This window comes from Notamacropus eugenii, chromosome X (genome assembly GCF_028372415.1).
Source record: "Notamacropus eugenii isolate mMacEug1 chromosome X, mMacEug1.pri_v2, whole genome shotgun sequence".
In the NCBI taxonomy this organism is placed as follows: Eukaryota; Metazoa; Chordata; class Mammalia; order Diprotodontia; family Macropodidae; genus Notamacropus; species Notamacropus eugenii.
In genome coordinates this window covers 19,149,856-19,159,138 of record NC_092879.1, presented here as the reverse complement: position 1 = coordinate 19,159,138, position 9,283 = coordinate 19,149,856, and the positions used below count along the sequence as shown (strand labels likewise).

At 45.4% G+C, this 9,283-nt stretch overlaps 1 protein-coding gene across 1 annotated transcript; it reads left to right on the top strand.

Annotated features, from left to right (window-relative positions):
- The first annotated feature begins 1,820 nt into the window (after window positions 1–1,820).
- On the top strand, window positions 1,821–5,020 carry LOC140515305 (CCR4-NOT transcription complex subunit 7-like). Its single transcript, XM_072625945.1, has 2 exons — window positions 1,821–3,005; window positions 3,432–5,020. Exons 1-2 carry the CDS (start codon window positions 1,984–1,986, stop codon window positions 3,490–3,492), a joined length of 1,083 nt encoding a protein of 360 aa, XP_072482046.1. The 5' UTR covers window positions 1,821–1,983; the 3' UTR covers window positions 3,493–5,020.
- Window positions 5,021–9,283: the final 4,263 nt, after the last annotated feature.

Genomic DNA, 9,283 nt, shown 5'->3' with positions numbered 1-9,283 from the left:
CACAGTCACCAGCTAGTGCAATCCACATGGAAAAAGGAGTCCTCTTAATGTGAATGTATATATAGAGCATATATCAGATTGCATGAGGTCTTAGTAAGGGGGAGGGGAGGGAGAGGAAGAAAATGTGGAACTGAAATGCTTGTGGAAATGAATGTTGTAAACTAAAAATAAATTAATTAAAAAATAAAATAAAAAAGATCATGAACCAAATTAATGTAATGAATGCTTTGATGATTAAAAGAGTACCTGAAAATGAAAAAAATTCACTTAATTTTTGTTAAATCTACAATACAAAAGATATTTAAAAAGCATATTAAAAAAATGGAAAAAGAAAAAGGAATCCTCCATATCACAGCCTTGATATAAACCATCATCCAGCCTCATCTGGAAAGGGGAACCCCCACCTCCAAGGCAGCCCATCCCCCCTTGGAAAAGCTCTCATAACCAGAAAATTTTCCCTGAAACTTGACCTAAATCAGACATTCTGCGTCTTTCCCCCATGTGGCCCTCTCACTCACACGTTCAGCCCCACTCCCACAACAGCTCATATTTATAAAGTGCTTTAAAGTCTACAAATGTTTTACCCACACAATCTCATCCAAGCCACAGGGGTGCAGCCCTGGGGCGTGGGGGTATAATTTCCAGCATGGCTTTGGCATCCCTAGAGCCCCTGTGGCAGGTGTACTGGTGGCAGAATGCTAGGGGCTCCCTGTGGAAACACACAATGATAATGCCCCTATGAAGGATCATAATTGCCATAATGAAGCCTCCGTTTGGAAGGCTGAACTTCCTCAGAGCACAATCCCCTCCATCCGCTTTAGATCCGTGTGAGGAGGGGTACAGAACGGGCCGTGGACTGCAATTTTCACCATGGATTTAGGGAAGTAATCTTGTCAAGCCTGAAAGTGTGGGTAATTTGATTAAACTGTAATTGGCAGGTAATAGTGAACATTAGCTAGCTTCACACTGGAACATGAAAACTCTGAAAGCAGGGACTGTCTTATTTTTGTACACACACACACACACACACACACACACACACACACACACCTTGCCCCCCCCTCCCCCCGAAATAGTAAGTGCTTCCTAAACGCTTGCTTTATTCATCCATCCATTCATTCGTCTGTCCATTTCTTCATTCGTTCATTCATTGTCTCAGGTCAAGGCTGGACATCACTGGGCTAAGTCGTATTGTACCAAGGAAGACCTTTGCTTAGGTTACACGTATGGAAATTAACAAGAGTCGTTAAAAGAGTTTTGTCGTTTTACAAAGACAATTCCTCCCTCCCTCGCTGTCTCCTGTGCCGTCTCTCTTCCTCCTTTCTCCTCCTGTTCAATTCTGGGCTTAGGTCGGCACAGTCTCTCACTTTCTCACTCCCTCCGTCCCTCGTCAGTCCTTCAGTCCACCCACCCATCCGTTACCACCTCCAAAAGGGGTTGGGGTACAGAACCTAGGGGCGGACGGGCTGACGGGCAGGGAAACGCGGCAGAAGGCTACAGCGCTCACTGAGGGCCCCCTCTTCTCCTTCTCCCTCCTCCCCTCTCTTTCCTCGCGAGCGCTGACGTTCTGCTGGGGTCTCCTAGAAACACGCGCGCACATCTCTCGTAATGGGCTACAAGACGAGCCATCAGCCCCAGCATCAGCTCAGCACACAGGCAGGCTGACGTCACCGCGCAGCAGCAGCTCTCTCCCTGGACTTGGACTTGGAGAGGGGAGGGGCAGCGCCACGCGGCTCCCCGTGCCCCCTTCTTTCCCCAGGCTACCTGCGGGGGGCGTCGCGTGGGGGGGAGGGACGGAACAGAGGGAGGGACAGAAGGAAGGCGGGGGGCGCAGCCACGGAAGGCCGTCTCTATGGTGAGGAGTCGGCGGCGGCGGTGGAGGAGGAGGAAGCAGAGAAGCGCGACCACAGCGGCCCCAGCGCAGGTACCAAAGTACAGGGGGACGGAAAAGGTGCTTTCGGAGGCGAACCTCGGATCAGCCCGATGAGAAGCTGCTGCCTGTCGGCGCCCGAAGCCCCTCCGCCGCGCGCCCCGCCTCTGCCCACCATGCCAGCTCCCCGTGCCGACCAGTGCCCCCGGATCCGGGAAGTTTGGGCTTGCAACCTGGACGAGGAGATGAAGAAGATGCGACCCGTTATCCAGCAGTACAATTACGTGGCCATGGACACGGAGTTTCCAGGTGTGGTGGCCAAACCGGTGGGGGAGTTCAGAAGCTATGCCGACTACCAGTACCAATTGTTGAGATGCAATGTGGACTGGCTGAAGATCATCCAGCTGGGGCTGACATTCATGAATGAGCAAGGAGAGTGCCCCCCGGGAACCTCCACGTGGCAGTTCAATTTCAAATTCAATTTGAAGGAGGACATGTACGCGCAAGACTCCATCGAGCTCCTCACCATGTCTGGGATCCAGTTCAAGAAGCACGAGGAAGAAGGCATCGAGGCACAGTATTTTGCGGAGCTCCTGATGACATCAGGAGTGGTGCTATGTGAAGGGGTCAAGTGGCTATCCTTCCACAGCGGCTACGACTTCGGCTACTTCATCAAGATCCTCACCAACTCTCCCTTGCCCGAAGAAGCCCACGACTTCTTCGAGATTCTCCGACTCTTCTTCCCCGTCATCTATGACATCAAGTACCTCATGAAGAGCTGCAGAAACCTCAGGGGCGGACTGCAGGAAGTGGCCACGCAGCTGGAGCTGGAGCGCATTGGCTCCCAGCACCAGGCAGGGTCCGACTCCTTGCTCACGGGAATGGCCTTTTTCAAGATGAGAGAAATGTTCTTTGAAGACCACATCGACGATGCCAAGTATTCTGGATACCTGTATGGCCTTGGTTCTGGAGCATCCCACGTCCACCACAACGCCCAGAGGAGGGGCCACCATGGCTTCCAGCACAACGCCCACCATGGCTTCCCCAGCAGCTTCCAGAATGGCTACCAGAGCGTCCAGTATGTCCCCTATGGCAGAGAAGCAGTCTGGAGAGCAGACCAGCAAGCATTCATGAGGTGAAATAGAAAAACTGGGCTTTATGTTGTTGTTGTTGTTGTTGTTGTTTTTGTCATGCCTAAACCCATGCTTTTATAACAGGTTTTTATATCCAGTTAAATCCCTTGGTCAATATAAGGCTTTTTTTTTAACCCTACTTCTCAACCTGTTTTCTCTTTTGTCTTTCAGTACTAATTATAACCATTCCTTCCTACCACAGATCCTGATAAGTAGAAGAGTTTTCAGGTTGAATTTTGCAGTGTATTAATTAATCCACCTGTTAGCAAGTATGTGTGGCCGTGGGGAAAATCCATATCATACTCAATCTTTTGGTAAATATATCTAGTTGGTCTTAGTTTGGCCCCATCCCTCCTCTCCTCCCATTCCCAGATGAATGAGCACTGAATGTAACTTAATACAGTGTACTTCATTTCTGTCTCTTTCAGCATGCAAGAGATGGCGGTGTTTGAGGCTGAGGACCATCAGTACTACACCTATGGAGAGTGAATCTGCTGAGATCTCGTTTTCCCAGGAGGTTGAGGTTTCCTTGATGTTTGCCTGAAAAGTGGTCATCTGACAGTTTTACACAGCATTCCCTTGTTTTGGACCCATGGAGCAGAGTACATTCACTGTGTTGAATTGTTGACTCAGTTAAGCTAACCCAAGAAGGAAAAGAACTTAGTGACTGCTTTTCCTGATCTTTCATCTAAGCACCTCTAGTGTTCATGGTTTCAAATTGGTGTATGTAATTAGATCTGTGACTGACTAAATGTTTCAAATCAGCTTTACACCCCTCAGCAGAGTCCCCTGTGACTGGCTTTTCCGGATGTGGCAGGGAGCTGGCATCCAAGGAGCATCAGCCTGAAGTTCTCTTGACAGCATCTTTCCTTTTATCTCCTTTCTGCCTTTTAATTCTACTAACATTTCTTCTTTCTCCTACCTTCACTGCCTTTTTATTATAATTGTGTTTACTTTGTGCTTGATTTGATGATTCTGCAAGTCAACTTTATAATAGGAAGTCCAAAGAAAGCAAAGTCACCTTAGGTATATTTTATACCAAATTAAATTTGAAGAAATAAGATGCTAGAAATAAGACTGTGGTTTTGTAGTTGCTAGAAAGACAAAACTAATTCAGAGTCTTGTTGTACAACAAAACGTCCTCTAAATTAACTTGAATAACATGAGTCATCTGAAGACTACAGTGATTATTTATTTTTGTGTGTATATTTTTGCCATATATTTTCTATCTATTGACAGAAATAACTGTGAAGTACTTTCTTAGTCATGCAGAGTATGTGACCAAGCCAGAGCACTTAAAGGAAAAATTTGGTCATGGTAATTAAATACTACTCAGCAATGGTGGATGACAAGTGTGTATGTGTATATTATCTGCACTTCAATCAGTAACATTATCTGTTTGCCAGATGGGCTTGTCTCTCTTGTCCTTTACTATCCTTTTCTCATTAAGTTTGCTAGGACCTTGACTCAGTGGGAAACGTGGATTGAGTGAACCTCAAAAGAGGAAAAGTTATGGAGTGTTGATGGTAGAGGGAGATGGTAATGGGGAACAAGAAGCATTCCAATTCCTTCACCTTGATGAAGGAGTGTGGGGGAGTGTGGGGAAATGAGCAAAAGTGCAACCACAGCCAGGTCTTGGTGAGTGCAAGAAGAAGCAAGGAGTGGGAAAGGAGAAGGTGGTATCACTCCTAGTGCCCAGTACAGTGCCATGTACACTGCAGGCATTTGATGAGTGCAAGGTTCTTAGGTTCTTCCTTCAAGGCTCAGGCCAAGGGATACCTTCTGCAGGAGGCCTTTCCCAGCTCCCTCAGCTGCTAGTGCCTTCCCCTCGCATATTGCCTTCCACCTCCTCTGTCTATATCTTTTGTGTACCTAAAGTTTATTACAAATTGTCTCTTCTGTTAGAATGTGAGCTCCTTGAGAGCATAGACAGTGTTTTTGCCTTTCATTGTATCCCCAGCGCTTAGCACAGTGTTTGGCATACAGTAAGGACTTAATAAATGTTTGTTGACTCATGGCTTTGTCTAGTGTTTGTTGGGAAGTCCTCCTCTGAGATGGTCAGCACATCCCTAGGAGGCCATGTGGAGTGAGGTCAGGCCCCTGATGTTTCCTGCTGCCTCCACTACCTGAAGAGATGGTCAATAGGGCAAGGCTCACTGGGAGCCAGTTTCCCTGGCCCAAACACTCCTGTCCCATGCATGCCCTAGCACTGGCTCAGCATGTGCAGCTTAGCAGGAGGCCTGCTCAAGGAGTGGTCTGGGCTTTTTCAGCCTAAAGAACTGAGCTCCTGCATATCCCTCTAGCTTCCTTTTTCTTCCTGCTCTCCTTTCTCCTCTCTGATCCCTCTCATCTCCCTAGTCCTCTTCTTTCATCTCTTCTCCCTTCCCCCTCCTCTTTCCTCCTCCTTTCTCTTTCCTTTCTCCCTTTGCTTCCTCCACATCCTCCCTTTCTTCTCTTCCTTCTCTGCCCTTCTCCATCTTTCTCTCCTTTCCTCCATACTCTGGCTCCTGGACCCTGGTGTCGACCTGAAAGCCCCTGCACTGGCTGCAGCCACAACTCCATCCCAAGCTGCTACAGAGCTGGCAGCAGATCTCACCTTCTGCAGAAATATTCCCTGAGGGGAGCATCAAGCAATTTGATTGCTGAGCCCAGAAAAGGAGCAGGCCTAAAGGACAATGTCCTTTAAGGAAAGAGGTGGGTGGGCTGTGTTCCATCTCTGGGAGAGAACAGGGCTCCCACAGTGGGGGCAGAGTAGGATCCTTTGGGAAAACCTGAGGAGAGGACAGTGGGTGTGGAGTTCAGCAAGAAAGATTTTGCTCATACACGAGGAAGAAGAATTCCTCCTCCTGAGGACTTTCACAGCTCCTACACACACACACACACACACACACACACACACACACACACACACACACACACACACACACCAATGAGCTTGGTGGGGCAGATAGTAACATGCCCATTTTTAGAGAGGTATAAATCAAGGCCTAGAGAGGTGGAGTGACTTTCCCTAGGTCACAGCACTAGGAAAGTGGCAGCCTCAGGTCTCAAACCCAGGTCACTGGATCCTATTCAGGAGGCACTTTGTGTGCCATTGCATAAAAGCAAAAGACAGCAGTGCAATTGTGTCAATGAGATGGTACATACCCAAAGAGAAGAGGGCTTGTCTTCTCTGTCTGCTCCCCTGCAGTGGAAGACTCACTACTTACTAGTGAGCTCTTGCTGCTCACTAGCTCTGTGTCCTTAGCCGAGGCTCTTCCCTTCTTCAGGCCTCAGTCCCCGCTCTACCCCCTCTCCCCCCCCGCCCCCCCATAAACTAATGGGTGTCTAAGTAAGATCTTCTTACCCTGCAATAATAATTTAAGTGGAAAGATCTTTCTCATTCATTAATAGGCCCATATGATCTGCTTGAATCACCTGGAAGCCTGGGTCACATGTGGCTGGAGGACCTTACTGAACAGGCCAAACAGGAAGGGTGGAACAGAACTGGGAGGAAGTGGATGAGTATGGTTGGGCAGAGGGGAAAGAACACAGGCCAAACAAAAAGACAAGGCTTAAGCTCCTGACAGTTTATAAGGAAAAGGTCCTGGCTGAGGCAGGGGACATTTGGAAATCGCTTTGCCCCCTGTGGTGATTGAGTTTATTAACTTCTTGGTCACCATGAGGGAATTTGCTTTCTGGTTCTGGGATTTCACTTTCTGTTGTCTAAATAAATGTTTTTCTTCTGCCTTCTGCATAGAGACTATTTTATATTTTGCTATTGAGAACTACTCTGGCATAATCATAGTCACCACCAGTGTGTGAATATAGCCTTGATGATACATTTGGTGTCATGAACATGGTCACAGGGTATAAAATCTCTATTTGGAGGCAGAAAGGATTTAGAAGAAGAAACTAGTATCCCAGGTGGGGATGATTTAACTTTTTCATAAGAGCAGGACCCTGTAAAAACTGGGAAGCCAGGTTACAGGAGGGGGAACCTGGAGACTTGGAAAGGTTTTTGTAAGGAATACCAATAAGGCCAGAGAAGGAGTTGGCAGGGGTAAGTAGGAGAGGCTGGATTTTATTAACAGGTATTATACGTAGAAATAGAGATGAGCTGATTAAGGAAAAAATTCAGATGGAAAAAGTGTTAGCTAGTTTGCTTGGGAATTCTCATCCTTCAGGCTCTACTTTAGAAGAGCAGTCTTGGGGATCTCAGGCAGAAGGAAAAGCCTGTTCGTTTAGCTCAGAAGAGGCTGAAGGCTGACAAAAGAAATGCTCATCTCACCTTTGTACAGACCCAGCCTAGTTTCTACAGTGACAAAGGAAGTGAAATAATTTTAGAGAGAGAAATTTCTCACTCAGAAACACACCCAATAGTGAGGCAGAAACATGTTACCAAGGAGGTAACATAGTGTTTAGGGAAATAATTGAGAATTTTACTCAGCAGGAGGTCACAGAAACTTTGAGTTGGTTTACCCAAAGGATGGGACAATTGTTAATATCTTGGATTGTGAGAATCAGTGATGAAGGAGCTGGAGGAATATCTATAGATCCTGTGGACTGTTTGAAATTTATAGGTATTAGCCAGAATCCTTTTGTACAGCAAACTTTTAGAGATTACAATATGCAAAGAAATAACAATACAACTAATCTGTTAGCTTTGGCTGCAGAAGGCTGCAGTACGCAGTGTCCTACAGACTTTATGTGACCTAGTGGAGACAGACCCTGGTATTCACTACAAGAAAGTTAAAGGAGGAGGTAATGAAGACTGCTATAATGAATGGAAATGCAGGTGCATATTATGATACTCCCTTTGAAGTTTAACACAGAAGTATAATAGTGAAGGCAGCTCCTCCTACTTACAAGCACTTGATTTTGACTCTAATAATTGGGGAAATTGGGCACCCTCTTTCAGAGATGCTGGACAAGATTTCACAGTTAAGTGACGTAGGAGACTGTGGATAAGACAAAATTGCTAGAGAGAGAAGAGTAAAAAACAGATTCAAAATCAGAATAAAATAACAAGGAGAGAAATGTTTACTGTTCTACTGAGATCAGGGGTGGATTTTGGAAGCATAGATGGTATTCCAACTAATGAACTATACAGAATGTACCAAGAAAAGGGACTTGATACTAGACGAAATAGAGAAGTAAGAACTGCCCTATAAATCCTGCTGAACCCTGTATCCAAATTTGTTGCACCTTCAGGGAGATTGGGAATTTAGCCAAACCCCAGCTCAGATTAAAGAAATATACAGATGGGATTGCAGACCCCATATCAATTTAATCATATATTGGAAAAATGGATCAAATACTGTAACTAGGGCATTTATAGATACTAGCAGAGAGGCCTCCCTTATATATGGAAACCCTGATAAGCTGAAATATGGAACCCCTATCACCACCACAGGATTGGGAGGGGCTGAAATATTAGCCAGACAAGTCAATCTAATGATGAAAATTGGACAATTACCTAAGAAAGAATATACTGTGGTAATTGTATGCATTCCTGAATATATCTTTGGAATAGATATATTGAGAGGCATGACTTTAAATTTACCTGAGGAGAGATACCAGTTTGCAGTAAGGAAGATAGAAATTAATACAATTTTAGTGGTTAAAATAAAAATGGACCCAATAACTTTGCCTGAGCCTTTTGAAATGATTACTATAAAGCAGTATTGTGTGGCAGGTGGACAAGAGGAGATTACCAATATTATAAAGGAATATGTTGAGGCAGGAGTGTTAGTCCCTACAACACTTGATGAAATAATCCTGTCTGGCCAGTACGAAAGTCAGATGGGACATGGAAGATGACAGTGGATTATAGACTATTGAACAAAGTCACTCCTCCCTTGTATACTGATATTCCAGATATCATTACTTTAATAGAAAAGATTCAGAAATATGATGGGACTTGGTTCGCAGTTTTTGATTTAGCCAATACTTTCTTTAATATCCCAATAGATTCCAAACAATGGGACCAATTTGCTTTCATTTGGCAGGACTGACAACATACTTTTACATGCTTGCCACAAGGATATCTGCATAGCCCCACTATTTGGCATAAGATTGTGGCTGAACATTTGGATGAATTAGAGCTACCTGGTGTACAGCTTACCCACTATATAGATGATATTATGATTCAGGGTAAAACTGTAAAAGAAGTGGAGAAGAGTTTGATACTTTTAATTGAGCATATGAAAAGCAAAGGGTGGGAGATTAACCCTGTGAGGATTCAAGGGCCAGCTCTAACCGTAAAGTTTTTGGGTATACAATGGAATCAGGGGCTGCA

What these genes read in the sequence shown, in the direction of transcription:
- LOC140515305 (XM_072625945.1), top strand. Translation starts at nt 1,984, where the DNA reads ATGAGAAGCTGCTGCCTGTCGGCGCCCGAAGCCCCTCCGCCGCGCGCC. An exon ending in GACCAGCAAGCATTCATGAG is followed by an intron (nt 3,006 to 3,431) that starts GTGAAATAGAAA and finishes TGTCTCTTTCAG; the next exon opens with CATGCAAGAGATGGCGGTGT.